Source organism: Amblyomma mixtum, chromosome 4, assembly GCF_055824585.1.
Source record: "Amblyomma mixtum isolate Tamu chromosome 4, ASM5582458v1, whole genome shotgun sequence".
Lineage (NCBI taxonomy): Eukaryota > Metazoa > Arthropoda > Arachnida > Ixodida > Ixodidae > Amblyomma > Amblyomma mixtum.
In genome coordinates, this window is record NC_143015.1 from 121612626 (window position 1) to 121629845 (window position 17220).

A 17220-nucleotide genomic window follows, 5' to 3' on the forward strand; every position below is an offset into this window, starting at 1 on the left:
TGTGAGCACGATCAAAAACAAACTCGAGCAGTTGAGAAAAGCACGCCTACGCCGCACCGCAAATGCTACGCCGCGGCCGTCTGCTACCGCCCGGTTTGCAAGCAGCAACTACGACGCCGTTGCTAAGCTGCCCGGACTAGATGGCCTCCCGATCGCGGAAAAACCACGTGATTTCCTCCACACTTTTCTCCCAGGGCGTCGTGTGGAAAGGGCCTCTCCTCTCTTTTTCCTTCCTTCATGCACGCATGCATCCACGGCTGGTTTCCCGTCCTCTCACTGTACCGACGCCCGGGCTATTTCGACGTTTTTTTTTTACATTTTTGGCAATTTTCCCTCCTCCAAGCCTAGGACAGAGGTATCGCGCTCCCATGCATTTCCGTTCATGCATGCGCTGCGTGACGACTGTTGATAGACAACAAAATTATTTCTTTCTAATTAAGCGTTTGTTTGGGGTCGTATACTGCGACATTCGAATTCAGTGCCTACGGCGCATGTGCGGGATGCTATACCTTTGTATCGATCCAACCTCAGGACCACAAAGCGAATTTATGGCTTCGCGCATGCTTTCGTGTGACGTGGCACAAGAATCGTGGTTGCTCGTCATTTTTCGCAATGAAAAAAACACAATAAAGAGAAAATGCTGCTGCTATTTCTATGCGGACAGGAATATTTTTCAAGCTGCATATGACCGAGCAAAAATCCCTCGGTTCGATTCGAAAGTCACTGGTACTGGTTTCAGCAGTGCTGGCGTTTTAAAATCCTGTAGCGATTTATGTCAGCGTGCATAGTTTTGCCCTTCTTTCACATTAGACTTGAGCAAAGAAAGACAGGGGTTACAACAAAAAGGTCTGATTCTTTCAGAGTAACTACGGCTGTAGTGTCCCAAATAAAGGGCTAATACGTACGGTGCAAAAATTTTGCAAGCTCGCGACCGTTTCATTTGGGTAATTTGATTCCAAGAACAGTTGTCGACAAACTAGATCAGTTGTCTGGAATGTGCGTCGAACAGCCTTAAGCTGTTTAAGGGCGGCGAGGGAGTCTGTATAAATATGAACTGCATTGAATGTGGGAACGAGCGGAAGGGAAGCAATGGCATTGTAAATGGCTTGAAGTTCCATTGCCAGGGGGGTACATGTATCTGCGGTGTACGTCGCACGAGAGTTGAGATGCGGATGGGAGGAACTATATACAGCGGTAACTCCCCGCTCTGCAGTATGTGACGCATCGGTGTACAATATGCATCCTTCAGGCAGATGCGCGGCTGATACCGACGGGGAAACAGTGGGGCGATTGTCTGTGAGCTGACAATACGACCACGGAGTGAGCGTCTTTAAACGATGAAGTTGTAGAGACTGTTTGCGAGCTCTGTTTGCCACCCGCTGGTCGATGAGTTCACTGAGAGTATTAATTTGGGCGAACTCCTGAAGCACGGGTATGGGTGTCAAACGAGGCAAAAATGTTATTGCGCGCATAGCCTCACGATTGATAGCTTCAAGGGAATCCCACTGTCTGCGGGTGAGACGTTGAAATTCTGCCTGATATATTATCCGTGGCTGAAGGATAGAGCGCACAAGCTGGCGGGCCGTATGAGCACGTGCGCCACCAGATCGCATAGCTATGCGACGAATCAGACCTATAGTAGCGTGAGCTGATTTACGTGTGGCTGTCAGCCAAGGGGTGCCAGTCCCAGAGGTATGAAGGAGGAGGCCAAGAATACGAACAGTTTCTACCTGAGGAATCGGAGAACTATCTATTGTAAAGTTTAAAGGGACTGCTTTCCGTAAGCCGGCTTTGTTTCCAATGCGAATGAAACATGACTTAGTAGGCGAGAGGGTTAGACCCAGAGGTGGGAGGCGAGATGTCAAGACATCTAGCGCATGTAGGAGGGCCGACTGATGGATAGACGCATCTGGGTGACAGCACCACAAGGTTATGTCATCGGCGTACGCAAGCACACGGATAGAAGGGATGGTTTCTAGGGCTCTAACAAGAGGAATAAAAGCCACATTGAATAATGTGGGGGCGAGAACGGAGCCCTGGGGCACTCCTCTATTGGAAGTGAAGTTACCAAAGGGCTTTCCATGGACCCGTACACTGAAGGTTCGATTTGTTAAAAAGGCGTGAATGGATAGGAGAAACCGGTGAGGGAGACCAAGAGTTTGAAGGGAGGCAAGAATGGCAGAGTGAAGGATGTTATCATATGCCTTTGTTATGTCTGTCGCGATCACCGTTCGAATGAGGTGACTCTGCGGAGAGTGGTGAAGCACGTCAGTAGCCAAAGTAGCAAGACCATCCTCCGTTCCAATTTGGGGACGGAAACACAATCAATTCACCTACTCTGCGCAAAATACCCATGTCCTGTACGCATACACTGGATTCGCGGTCATGCTCACGATCCACATAACATTCAAGCAGATGCTATGACTCACATTGACACATCAGACGACCCGCCACCTTCCCCTCTTCCCCCAGATCCGTTCCTGTCCCATGTCTCCGATTCACAAGCTCTGCGCCAGCGAACACGCGCTCTAATTCCTCCGTGTTCGCACCCTCTCCCCCGTAGTCTAACTCGGCAGGAGGAGGTATCAGTGCGCCGGATTCGGGCAGGGGCGGCCCTGACCCCATCTGTCCGTTATCGGTGGGGTGATAAATATCTGCCAGCAACTGACAGGTGCCCTCACTGCGGCGCTGCACCGGACATTTGTGATGTGCGGCACCTGTTGTGGACTTGCCCAGCGACGGCCCCTATTAGAAAACGGCTCCTCAGGGAGGTCGGCCTGTGGTGGAACCGCGACGGGGACTATGTGAAGTGGACTATGGACAATCACTTCACCAGCAGCCTATGCGAGTACCTCGCCGAAACTGGTCTACACTCCTTCTTTTAACTTTCTGTAACCTACATTCCACTCCCCCTTTTCTCAACTTATGCCTCAAGGCAGACTTCACGAATAATAATAATAATAGATCAGTTGTCTTCTTCATCACTACCACTGTGCCTAACTCTTACTTCCTAGATCATTCAAATCAGATTGCCGCACAAACAACTGTCCTCCTCGGATTGCCATTGACTGGAGGAGAATATATATATACAAACAAACACGTATCCAGTCTTCACATTTTACGCAAGATTAGACCCACACAATACCCAATAAGTCACTGTCCTAGGTGTGGAGCAAGCCCCACACTCTACCATAATTGTTGGTAATGCCAGGACAAACCTGACAAAAAAGTTAATAGTGCCATACCCGACACATGAGCAGTGTGAGGAGGCCCTGACCAGCGGCAACCTGGACCAGTAAGCCTGAATTATCCAACTATAGTTCGCGAGTCAGCTGCCGCCAGCGGAGCCCTGGACTAGGGGCCCCGACTACCCGGCTCCTGCGAATTAATCTCTTCTAAATAAAATGTTCTCTCTCTTACATCCTAGACGATTTCTTGCGACCGCAACGACCACTTTTCTCTCTAATAGCGTGCATTAAAGGCATCTAAGGTGAAGACGACAAAGCCGTTCGCGTGCCTCTGGATCCGACGGAGCCATCGCCTCCATATATGCACGTCGTGCACCACGACCTAGCTCCGGCACCGAAGCCCGTAAGTTGCTCACCCACTGGTCCGGTCACCTGTGTTAAGCTCTCTCTACGTGAGACGCCTCGACGCCACGTTTCTGTGTAAGGCGCTGAGGGTCTGGTAACCTTGGCCATCGTCCCGAAGGGGCGCAGGCGCAGCTACAGCACTGTAGCGCAGCGCTTCAGGCGTCGTGGGAGGCCGTGAATGACGCAGAGAAGTGCTCAGCGGGCCTGGCGAGTGGTCCCGGAAGTACAACGAGGTTTTTGAGGTTTAGCTTGTTTCTAGCTAGTGGCCAATTTCCGAGAGACGGCAAGCGTAGCAGGGGGCGGGCAGAAAGTTGGTGGGCAGATGAGATCAGGAAGTTTGCAGAGATAAGGTGGCCGCAGCTGGCACAGGACCGCGGGTAAACTGAAGAGACACGGGAGAGGCCTTCGCCCTGCAGTGATGATGACGCGCTACTGGCAGGCAAACCATGCGTCGTCGAACGAGAGCGGTGATAGGCTGTCCGTCACGCGACCAGGAAGCGAATAATATAAGCGTGAACTGCATTGTCCTTCCGAAGCAACGGGGCTGCTGCGTGAAAAGTTACCTGACACGAATGCGGCTAATACCCTTGTTACACGGGCAGAGTTAACTGCGGTTAGCGTAACCGCGGTCAGGCGTAACGGTTGAGTCGGCGTGCCCTATTCGGCCGGCCTATTGAGGTATAACGCGTCCGGCGAGCCATTTGGTAGCGCTTCTACGCCGAGGGACATTGAGCTTTCGAAAATATAACAAGTGGTATTTCTTCTAATAGGCAGCCTAAAGCATCTGGTTAAAATATGGCGTAGGAAAGTAATATCTTGGAGTACGCCTGCTGCCTTTCGGTGTATACCATCTTCTTGTCAAGTTCGGGATGTCGGCTTTTTCGCACGTTTCCTTGCTGGGAAGTACTTAGTGCAGACTTTCAACAGTTGTGCTACAGTTCTGTTCTGTGAAGGTATCAGAGTAAGACAACTACTTCGGTATAGACCTCTTGCATTGCCCAGGGGGCGCTGCGAAAATGGTGCTAAAGAGCGCCCTCTGCCCTCGGCTGGGTAGTACCGGGCTCTGGCGTCTGCTTCGGAAAGCACGTTGGCAGTATGGACCCGCGACTTTCGCTTGTGCTGTGCCATGGCCTACAGCTAATATCGGGCGCCGAAGATTTTTTCAGGGCTGGCACGCTGTGTAAAGGGAAGAAATTATGCAACGCCAAGTACGTGCACTCTGTTCAAGAAGTAAGCGGCGAAGTTTCAACGCGGTGTCATTCGCAAGTGAAGAGAGTCGCGTACGAAGTTGAACTTCAGATAAGGTCTGCACGCTTCGAGATTCAAGCGCACCAACGCGATGAAATACTTGCAATATATGAATTCGCAGCAGTTGTAAACAGACATGTATACGGGACTGCTCGAGCGCACGAAGGTACACGCCGCGCCAGCAGCGGTCTTTCAGCATATTCCACGAAACGGTGGGCCTCCTGCAGTCTTTCTTGACTGCAGCTCGCTAAACAAGCAGTCATGCCTGCGTTGTAGTAGCCGCCATCTGTTCCTTCAGCAAATGCTAACATGATGCAATGCATATATGAGCTCGCAGCCGAATAACGCTGCAGCGCGAGCTCGTGCGCTGCGCGCTTGATGTCGTTTTCTTGATGTAGCTTTTCATCCTTAAAACGACATCGCTCGAACACGTTCGCTGTTATCAGTGATGCCGCGCTGCCACATACGTGCTGGTTTGAGGTCGACAATGTGCACATTTCACTCTCGACACTGGGCTGCTCGTAGTGCGTAGCGAATTCGCACCTAATCAACCCGCCCATTTGTGGTCATTTGCACGCGCCTGGCCACCTCACCACGTTGCACCAGTAGAATTGTCTCAATTCTCGCAGTGGCCGCGTCTCTAGTCGTGAATCACCAGCCATGCCTGCTGATTTGGCGATTTGAATTAATAGGGATTATCTGAAGTGAGATGTTGACATGACATATGAATTATACCATGCATTTTTTTTTGCGCTCTTTGCTGTGTTGTGCATTCCCTTGATATGATCTCTGAATTATGCTGTTCGTTTCTCACTTTTTGCTGCTTGCTCTGTTGTGCATTCCCTACTGTTTGGTGATTGTATACAATTTTTGCTGCTTTGCTGCTTGCTTGGTCCAACTGCCTATGTAGGGATCTACTAGACAAGTTGTGTTGTAGAATGCATAAATTCTCATTCTACGCCTGCATATGCGGCTGCTCTCTACATATACATTTTTTGAGAGAGGTAAGCGCCAAAAGAAGACGAACACAAGGAAGATGAGGCCGGCTGTAGACTGCGGGGAAGATTGTAGGTACATATGCGGGATGACTGGCCGAATTGTTTTTCTCGTTACCCACAAAGTGGCGACTGCATATACTGATGTTCGGCACTGCAACCCACGGTTTGCCGTCCGGACTGCATGTGCAAAAAGAACGAATATCAGCAATGCGGATAACCAAACAAACATCAAGGCAGGCGAAGCAGCCAGCACAACGCGAAGGTTCGCTTACTCAGTGCATCGAACTGCAGCTATCCAGCGCGTCCGGCGCTCCGCTTCGTGAGACCTTGAAGGAAAACGGTGGAATTTGATATTGGGATTCAGACCTTCTTGCTCGTGGCAGCCCACGACGCAGCAGTAACGACGGTGACGCTTTTTCGAGACAGCGAGGTCTCTCGGCGTCGCCGATTCCTTCTGCTGCCTGCGTTTCATGCTGAGGCACACGGAGCGTCAGTTTTCTAAATAATAAGCCACGGCCAGGCCGCGGCGTGGTTGGTCACAAGTGACGAGCCTTATCGAACTCACAAAAGTGCAGAAAAGCGTGTGAATCGACGCAAAACGCAGGCTAGAAAGGTGCGCCGCCACAGCCAGGGCTCACTATTGACCCAACCTGGTACTACCCAGCCAACTTCTCCTTGCCGCCCCCAGGCGCCGCCACGTTACCCGAAACTCCAGCGCAAGAGGCCTATAGATAGATAAACGGGGGGAAAGGCAGGGGTGTTAACCAGAAAGGTTTCTGGTTGGCTACCCTGCACTGGGGAAGGGAATGAGGGGTTTAAAGGGGGAAGAGAGAAGGGACGGGAAGCACAGTCACAGCTTGTCAATTAAGGCAGTCTCTCGTAAAAAAACAAAACAGTGTCTTGTAAGCCTTGTTGGTAGTCGACTGTTGTGTCCACGGACCGAGGATCTTGCCTCTGTGAAAGGGCGAGGATCGAGGCGGTCCAGTGCCCAACGCAGCTTACGTCTTTCGTTCACAAAGACAGGGCACTCACACAGGAGACGACTGATTGACTCTTCGCATACACAGTTCACACAAGAAGGGCTGTCGGTCATCGCGATCCGGCAAGCATATTGATTTGTGAAGGCAACGCCGAGCCATCGACGGCACAGTAATGTTGCTTTGCGACGCGCTATATCGCATGGAAGATGGAGGCGGAGTCCAGGGTCCAATGCCCTGAGGCGACGGTTGTAGAACTCTCCCGTGTTTCACGCTGAAAGTGTGAGCTCCAGCCTCAAATAACGAAGCCCACACGCTGCATCAGCTCTCGTTACAGGAATATTAACAGGGATTCCGTCATTGTGGGCAGAACGGGCGGCCTCATCTGCCTGGTGATTTCTATTAACACCGCAGTGGCCTGGCAGCCACTGGAAAACATGTCCTTTCAATGTGGCGTCGCGGTACAGCTTACGGATTTCTGCAACAAGTTGTTCGTGTGACCCGCGGCGTAGAGCAGCTTGCGGTGTAGAGCAGCTTTAGAGTCGGTGAAAACTGTCCAGTCATGTGCAGATTCCTGAACTGCACTGCAACGCGTAGGGCAGCTAGTTCCGCTCCAGTTGAAGGGGTGAGATAGGTACGTAGTCCCCAGCTTCATAAAACAGACCTGGCCGGCATCACCACAGACCCAGCAGAACTTGTCGAAGTCATTGAGCCATCTGTGTAGACATGTATGCGGAGTGTATGGTTAAAATGCAGATGATGCAATGTCATTTGTTTGAGAGCAGGCAATGATAAACCAGATTTCTTAGTAATTCCCGAGGTTCATGGAGACTCCATATGGGTGAGCATAGTCTTGAAGCATATGTGAACTGCGAAACAAGATAGGCACGATGAGCTTCAATTACTTTTGCAAATGCAGTATGTGGTCTCAGTACTGGAAGAGCTTCAAGGTGATGACTCGGAACTCGTGTGAGGTGTCGATCGAATGTGTGTTCTCATGGTTTCAACTTCGGTATAATCATGTGACAAACCCATCCTCTTGAAAAATGCGAACCTTACCCGCATCTCCTAGGGACATCTGTGGCCAGAGGCAGTTTTGCGCTGCTCAATGCATGCTCTGCTTTCACGCATTTCATTTAAACTGTTTCTTTTTTTTTTGTATGTGAGGACTTGTAAAAATGGAATATGAACGGCAGCGTTCTGGTGATCAGACGCGCTTTCGTCGGCACTTTACTGCCCTCGTGCTTGGACACTGGTCGTGAAGTCACGTCACGAATGCAGTAAATAACCTTCATTGCCCGACTCACATGGGAACGAATTTTCATGTTAGCTTTGAACATGCACATAGCTTTCCATTGCGGGATCATCCCATAAACACCCGAAACGAGATAGTTGCTATTTCACACACGTGCTTACTTTTCGTAGAAATGCACTTATTCAGGCAGCCATCCCCGTTTGAAGGAGAGAGCTCGGAAAGTCGTCCACACACCTGTCTGTAGCCCCCAAGCGGCGTACCGGGGAGTACACTTGCGTAATTTGCAAGTGGGCTCGATACAAGACTTTATCGTGCATGCCACATACCTCATGGATTGTGTTTAGCTCCTTATGTCTTTAAATGCTACACTTTGGTTGACAGGCTGCAGTGGTCGTCATAATGCGCGACAGAGCGTGCAGCTCTAGCGCTCTAGCCAGGTTTGTGGACGACTGCATTAGCCCATGAACACAAAACGATATCTGTCTGCGCACGTTTTGTAGGTGCCCGGATTCTTATTCAGAACGGTTCATGCGAGTCGAGTCGAACCCGGATATATCAGAGTGGTTATACCGAATCATTGCTTATATCGAACAGCCAGAAAATCCATTTGAAAATCCCACGAAAAAGTTTAGCATTCCTGATCGCGTTTATTAAACTCGAATTCAGCGTAACATTCGATATATCGTACAACGCGCCGCCCCTCTGCATATGGTACCACTTTAGCGGTACTCCTCGATCACTTTTCGCGCGCGGAGACGGGTCGGCTGCGCGGCTTTGAGCACCGGCTGGCAGCGGTGACGCTTTGAAACCGCGTGACGTTAGCGTGACGGGACGTACTTGGGGTGAACTTTGATCACTTGCGGTGTCTTGTATTCATTTTTTTACGCCACATCGCTCTCATACGGTTGTAGCCAACATAATTAACTAAGGCCTATGGCGAAGTGGCCCTCGCTTGGTGTGCTTCGCTGCCAAAGGCGTCGCGGAAGCGAACTACAGCTTGAATTTATTTACAAGATTATATTTATAGTTTAGCGGTATTTTGATAGGTAGCGACTAGTTCCAAAGCACCCCCGCTGCGGTCTCAGTCGGATACAACTAAGTCTGCAGTGAAGCTCCGCCCACATTCAGCCTCCGCGTACAGAATTCCTCCGCGACGAAAAAGTAGTCTGCTGCTTAAACGTTTCTTGTTACCTAAACAAAAAGCTTATCACGAGAAAAAAAAAATTGAGCTCTAGAATTTTGATGCGTTGATTGTTTGATATAGTTAAACATTAAAAAACTGATTTCGTTTACTGTTGCGATTGGGCAGTGGAGTAGTACTAGACGCTGCAGACCGCGGCCCAGTGTTAGCAACTGTTGTTTTTTTAAGTTGTATCCAAGGAGGTTATACTAGAACTTATACTAATATAACTAATATAACCTCCTTACTAATACTAATATAACTTTCTTGGTTGTATCCTACTATAGCTAGCGAACGCTGCCAGCACGCTGACAGGATGTACCTACGTCGCTGCATGAAGCGCGTCACTAGAGTGGATGCAATGTATTCTTGCTTGTAGGTTACGGATAAGCGTATATTTATTGCCGTTTGTTATATAGAGAGTTATCAATATTTAACTATTTCGCGATCCCCTTCGAACTCGATATATCCGGGTTCAAAGTTGAGACGCGCGTTCCGATGACATTGCACGAGTCGGATATCATGATGAAAAAACTGTAGCGCTCGTGACAAGGACACAACGAAGACGACATGCGCTAACTTTCAACTGAATCTTTCAATGCACAAACAGTTTTTAAATAGTGCGCAAGCAACTGTTTGTGCATTGAATAAAGATTCAGTTGAAAGTTAGCGCATGTCGTCTTCGTTGTGTCCTTGTCACGAGCGCTACAGTTTTTTCATCATGAACAACCAACTTGCCCAAACATCCACCCTGATCGGATATCATGAATCAGTTGACCGTATGCACATTTAAGCATGAGTTCTCATTCCTCGCAGTTGAAGAGAAGAGACTGGTTCTTATCGTTCGACACTCTAGGTAACATGAGGTAAGCGCATGCATTGGCCCATTTCTGAGCCGGGGCATGCGTTTCAAGTCCGCAAAATTTACGCACATACTCTGACGCAGGCATAACGTCCCAAAAGGACACCCGATTGGGTCGCATAACAGGCTGCGTTGGCTGACGGCCGCTAGTCTGGCAACCTTCCTGGCTCTCTGCATCGCCATCACGGTCTACTTTCTATACGCAGGTATGCTGCTGCTGCTGAAGTGATACGTTCGAGCTGAAATAACATTTGAAAGCACATTTTCTTTTAACAATGGCGCGAGAATATGGGCGTAGGGTGCAGCAAAACTACCGCGGCAGAAACACATCCGTCGCTAAAAAATGCACGCACAATAAGAGAGCGACGTCTTTTATTGGGCAAGTAATCAGTCGTAACTCACGGATACTCTGTCCTGTCTCTCCCACGCTATATCTCTTTGCTGTGTCACACCAACTAGCCCAAGGTGCCAACTTACAGAATATTAAGGCGGAAGCCTTTAATGACTCATCGTTGTAAGCAGGAGTTGTCGACAGAAATGTCACGCTTTTCAATTGGTCGAAACGGTTGTGACGTCACAGTGCGCGAATTTCATACGGGGCCAATTGTACTTGGGCTGATAACCATGCAACCAATTAAAGGGATGTATAGTGATGCTCCTAATAAGTGGGGCTGAGTTTAGTTAATAAGTTAATTAACCAACTAGCCTAATGAACCTTCCTAATCAGAGCAGATAAATAAATAAAACCGGGTAGAAAATTCGTCGAGTTGGGGAATCGAACCAGGGTCTCCGGAGTGCGAGACGAGCACACTGACACTCCGCCATGCCAGCTCGATGGTTTGGAATGAACAAAGGCGCTTCTAGTGAATACGGTGTCTTCGTTCACTCCCATTTTCCTTCCTTCCGTTACAGCGAGGTTAAGGTTTCCACCGAGATATGCGAGACAGATACATTTCCTTCCCTCGAAAACCAAATTACCAACGAGCAAGGCGTAGAGCCGAACCGGGCATTCAATGACGTTCTGTGGACTCCCTGGCAGCGTTGCAAGACGCCGTCGCGTTCCACTCTTAGAGGCGAAGCTTAACATCTTAACCAGACATGAGTGACGAAAGCAGCAACCTCGTGCTTAAGCCTTCCGCCTCGCTGCACTTTAGGTCAACAAAGTGCCCCTCTGAATTTTTTCGATGAAGTAAATGTTTTTCTTCGTTTAACGTCACATACTGATATACGCAGCTATATCTGCTCTCTAAAATTTTGTTCGCATAGCGTGAGTTATCTGCCTGGGGCACATGAAAACTTGATCTAAGGCCACATAATGGCTCTCTTCGAGTGGGACTCTTTTAACGTCAAATAGAAACATAGAAACGTCAAATAGAAATTCACTCATTCGTTCACTTCGAAATTAATATCTCCACCGTATAGCTAATACGCTTTACAAGCAGCTCGTGCGTATAGCATCATAGTTTTAGCGCCTTTCCATCATATGTCGCCCTGGTGTTAATAAATTGCGAAATTAGTCTGTCCTTTCATGGATTAATGCATTTATTAGATAGTTAATTTACTGGAGGGAAGGACACCTCTTCGGAAAGACCGCATCCATTCTTTTTTGTGTTGGAGCCTTCTTGGCCACCCAGGTATAGTCACGAAGTTATCTTCTAAGGTTGTGGAAAGAGTAACTTCGCCATGTCAGTTTTGGTGTGCAAATTGCCATAAAGAAAGCGGCATAGAAGAATTATGTGCAATATGGTTATGGGATTAACAGGTCGACAGAGGAACTTCCCTTATAAAAATGGTCTATAGACAGTCTACAGACTTTTTATTGACTCTATTGACTTCCTATAGATATTGCTTTTTGTCTATTCGTAGTCTACAGACTGTCTATAGACAAAAGTCTACTAAAAGTGTATGGCCATAAATCTATAGGTTGTCTATAGACTGTCTATGGCATTTGTATAGCCTATAGACTTTTGTCTATAGACAGTCTCTAGAGTTTATAGACAGAAGTCTATAGACACTCTATAGACTGTCTAAAACGTTTTTTGTGAGGGTTTGCGTATCAGTGCTTCAAAAAAAGCTTACATTCAAGTCATCTGCTGGCCTGTCTCTTGCTCGAAGTTGGCTATTTTCGCTTGCGTGTTTTGTAGAGCGTTGTGGGACAGCACACGCCAACAGGGCAGTGCAGGGTCTTGCGTGGAAGTAGAACATTGATTTAGACTCTCACAGAGCGCATGCTCAGACACGTGATAGGCGCTTAAATCCAAATGCTTAGTCTAAGCTCATTCCCGCGTCTCGATGTTCACATCCCATCAGTGTAAAATACGCTAAGTGACGAAGTACAGAAATACAAACAGTATATGGTCGCGCAACAGGGGCTATCCGGGAATTGTTCCTGTGGGCTTCGGATAGCCAACTCACTTGTAAAATATGCATTACAAAAAAATTATGAGCTTATGACTCTCTTGTATAGTATCATTGATCGCTTCGCAACTCTACAGGGAAGAGACTTGTGGCGTATTCCAGTTGGTTATCCCGAACAAGTTTTCCCCTTCCGCTAAACCGAAGAACCTGTTTCAAGGCACCATTTGGAGTCAGATCCCGAATCTGCTTGGACTGCGATGGTATATGGTCCCTAGACCCCTTGACATATGGCTGCTTCGTGGATTAGGAGAGCGGCTTCGGGTCATCGATTGGAATATGCGATTAGATACTCCAGAGGAGGGGCCGAAGAATACTGCCGTTGGAATTTCACCTTACGGGGGAAAAATTCGCCAAATATAAAGGCGTTACTTGCCGGGATACAAGTCATTTAAGTATGAGAAAATGACGCGGAGTAAGTCTCAGATCTTTACAATACGAATGTTCAGAAATTAATTGATACATGTGCTCTGCCACATATTCACTGGATACAGTTTAATGTGCTCGGGGGAATCCTGCAAGGCGCAGTATATTTCAATAGAAGCAATAATTATTCGGTTCCAGCAAATGTAGTAATTGCTCGTTAACAGCCACCGGAGGCTATAGCCATACGACTAGAGGGACAAACTGCGTAGTTTTCTGAATTCTCTCAGTTTAATAATTCGCGTGGGTCCGAGAATAGAACTGGGTGTCATCGCATCTCCAGGGCTGTCGCCCTACCTGTACGGCAACATCCGTGGCTACAGTTAGCCAGGCATGAGAGCGTGTGCTGGCTATGAATGAAGCGGAGGACATTGAAAATCGACCCGAAAAGGGTTGGTCAAATGTTTAGGGGAATCCCCCAAGGTGGAGTAAATTTGTAATAAGGGAGTAATTACTCATTGGCATCCACCCAAGCGCAGCCATACGGCTACAAAGGAAAGCTATACAGCTTTCTCAGAAACTTCGTAGTTAAAGAAAAATTCGTCCTGGTCCGGGGTTCGAACCCGGGACCACCGCTTCACCGGAGCAGTCGCTCTACCAACTGAGCTAACCGGGACGGCAAGCTTATGGTAGGGCGAGAGCGAATTGATCAATAACTCGAAGTGGGAACAGTGTTGGTCAAATGTTTAGGGGAATCCCCCAAGCTGGAGTAAATTTGTAATAAGGGAGTAATTGCTCATTGGCATCCACCCGAGCGCGAGTTCGAGTTATTGATCAATTCGCTCTCGCCCTACCATAAGCTTGCCGTCCCGGTTAGCTCAGTTGGTAGAGCGACTGCTCCGGTGAAGCGGTGGTCCCGGGTTCGAACCTCGGACCAGGACGAATTTTTCTTTAACTACGAAGTTTCTGAGAAAGCTGTATAGCTTTCCTTTGTAGCCGTATGGCTGCGCTTGGGTGGATGCCAATGAGTAATTACTCCCTTATTACCCGAAAAGGGTGTGCAAGTTTACTCCACGGAGCAAACCTGGAAGGTGCAGTCAAGGGGTTATTTACTCGTGAACGTCTGCCCAAGCACAGCTATGCGACCATACTACACGATTTCCCTGTAGAGATGTTGACCGGGATGAATTTTTCTTTGGCTTGGAAGAGCTGAGAAAGGCATTTAGCTTTCCACCTTTGTGGCCGCATGGCTGCTCAGTAAAGTAAAATGGAACAAAGCGACTGAAATTCGAGTCACGGATGCGTTTTAGGAGCGGAGAGCGTGGATCAGCAAATGAGGAAGCAGAGCAGAGTACGATTTGTCTGTCTTTTACGTAATTATTGCTCGGCCACTTATCGCCTGGAGATGCATTAACAGCTGATTTTGCGGCAGGCCTCAGTGGGAACCCACTGAACGCCTTTTCTCGCCAGCTGCCTAATGCCACTTTTTATTTTCTAGGCTCATCGCGACCAGCACGTAAGCCCGCAGCCTGTTCTGCATTTATTTGTTTCAGCGAGAATTTGGGTTGCGGATGCCATTCAGTCGGGTTGTCCGCGATGGTGCGTACTTACAGCGTTTGAATATGGGAAAAAAAAATACACATTACAAAAGGCCTGAAGAAGACGAAAAAAGAAAAAGAAACAGACCGTAGGTCTCGTTTGAGCCTTCGATTTTTATTATTTATTGATTCTGCACACCACTGTTCGGATAATAGCAAGGTTGCAAAAAACAAGCGCCAGAAACATAAGTACGAAACAGAATTACAAAACAAGTTGGAGCATGTGCTGCTAGCAGCATCAGCAAGGAAGTTAAACGATATCAAAAGAGTAAAACAGTGAAGGAGTAGCCTGAGCAGTGTGATTAGATACTGTAGACTGTATGCTCTGCAAGCAAACTCTGTGACCGCTGGAACACTGCATTGTTAGCGTATAGTCCGAGGTAGATCTAGGGAAAAAAAAAAAAACTACTCAAACAAGTCTGCTAGCGGGTAAAGGTTCTGACTTACGTTTTATCGCATATGAAGTGCGCAAACATTCTTTGTAGAGACTTAAAGCCTTTTGTCTGTAATCCGACGCGCCAATATAGGGGCCCTAGACAGTGGTGAGCAAGTGGAACTGCCGTGCTGTTTTTAGCGGTCCTCTCCCTATCTGTTCTGCTGCGGTGTGTACATCTTTCGTTGTTGTCTTGTTTTTGTTTTCTCTACAAGACGCAAACTTTTATTATAGCATAGGACGTTAAAGCATGCCGCAGTTAAATGTCTTTAGAAATTAGCGGTTAGCGCCCGGGTTCGAAATCACCTCTCTTAAGTTAGCATTTAAAGCTGTCAGTGAGTCGCTACTGACTGGAAAGATCCCTTACTACCGGCCAACCACTTGTTTAAGTAACAAGCAGCCATGTTTTCTTCTAAAACAACCAATAACGCCGCTTTTCAATCTAATTCAATTTTATGCCCCCAAGGCTCTGGCCTACTGCCTCAAAATTATAAAAGTTCTGAATGGGCACTTCTACAGCGGTCAAGTAGCCATTACAATTCACACCAGCGCGCATATAGATGAAAATATTTACTCGAAATACAAGGAATATAGTAGCAAAATTTTTGAAAGGTGCGAAAATTGCTTGGTTATTTATTTATTTATTTATTTATTTATTTACATTTCTGCAGCGCCATGAAGGCATAATTGCAGGGGGGAATGCTTGGTTTGGTTTGGTTTACGGGGTTTAACGTCCCAAAGCGACTAAGGCTATGAGAGAATGCATACAAAACAATCAGTCGTACAGCATGTGCCAACTTTTTGTACAGGATAGGGAAGAATGGATGGCAGAGGATGAAAAAGAGCGTCAACAGAGCATTCACGCCAGTCAATTGGTCGGGAAAGGACAAGAAGAGGAAAAGCAGGAAAACCGCAGATGAACATGGGTGTACATCACAGTTCCTACAACAGTGCTCAGAACTTTTCTTCGGACTGGCATTGAACAATGCTATGAGGCAGCTTATTCCATTCACTGATGGCGTGCGGAAAGAAAGAGTGTTTGAACATGTTTGACGAAAAAAAAAGTATTGTTTTGCGTAGACGGGCTTGAATTGCGCGAAACATGCAACACAGTCCTTGAATTAAGTCTTCTTTCTTATCTTTTCAGCTCCTTCACAGCGCCTCAAGCGTCCTTTGTCTGTAGGCGCCTCAAGTGCGTGTGTTTATTTTCATTTACAGTAAGCGCGCCGACAGACTCCACCAAGCAGTGAAATATTCAGAGCTCATTAAGACTTACAAAATGAGCGAACGATTAAGTGATGTAGGAAAGGGAACAGAGTTGTGGAAAGGCTCGGCTAAAACAAAGAAAAATCGACACTATTGGGAATGGAAAAGCTTATTATTGTCGCTTTTCATCTCGGTGGTGGTGGTGGAAAACATTTATTTAAACATACACAACTGGAGGTTATGCATGAGCTCACCTAGAGGGGGCCAGCCCTTACAAATACTAGGTTACAAATACTACAAATACAAATACTTGGCCGTCGCCCAGGCTCGCGCGACCAAGGCCCGTTGGGCCTGCAGGTCAGAGCAGCCGAGCAGGGTCGCCTCCCAGTCCTCCCGGGTTGGGTTGGGGTGATGGGGGATAGCAGGGCTGGAGGGGCAGGCCCACACCATGTGGTAGATGTCCGAAGACTTCTCTGCACAGTGCGGACAGCTGCCCGAGAGAGAAGGGTCGAAGTGTTTCAGAGCTGCCGGGCACAGCAAAGTATTAGTCTACAGGCGAAGCAGAAGCCGCTCCTCCGCCTTTGAGAGACCTTCACACGGGCGGGGATAAAGACCGTGGCCAGATTGATAACGTAAAACAATATCTCTGAAGGTGTAAGCTGGAATAAATTCGAGCTCCTGATCGTTGGGGTCGGAGGGGAATGTCCGGTGAGAGAGCGCGCAGGGCCTCACTGCATTGTTGTCGCATGTAGTTGCTGTGCAGCACCCGCCTTTGCCGCGGGCTCGATCTCCACGCGCCTGTCACCCACCGCGCCTTTCCGATGGACCTTCCTCCGGCCTTGCGGCCTGATCTAGTGGAATGCTTGAAAAAAAAAAAGTATGATTCCGTGTCTAGCAGATCGAATGGGTTATCCGTTGCTCATTTTGTCAGGCGGCTGTTACGCCACGCAATGAAACGAAATCGCCATCATGCCATTCTTCCATTCGTGAATGCCTAATGGCGACCAGAGCAATGGCAGAACTGTGCAGACGACATGAATACGGAATGTTTGCAGCCATACCATATAAGAAGTGCGCCTGCGCGTAGCAGAA

At 48.0% G+C, this 17220-nt stretch overlaps 1 protein-coding gene across 1 annotated transcript in view; it reads left to right on the forward strand.

Moving 5' to 3' along the window:
* Nucleotides 1–3549: 3549 nt before the first annotated feature.
* LOC149348116 (uncharacterized) overlaps nt 3550–17220 on the forward strand; it is a 32545-nt gene continuing 18874 nt past the window's right edge. Inside the window, exons 1-5 of the mRNA XM_089585741.1 lie at nt 3550–3591; nt 10068–10117; nt 10198–10319; nt 14390–14407; nt 16070–16114. Coding sequence (XP_089441867.1) covers nt 3550–3591; nt 10068–10117; nt 10198–10319; nt 14390–14407; nt 16070–16114 — 277 coding nt within the window. The remainder of the gene's footprint in view (nt 3592–10067; nt 10118–10197; nt 10320–14389; nt 14408–16069; nt 16115–17220) is intronic.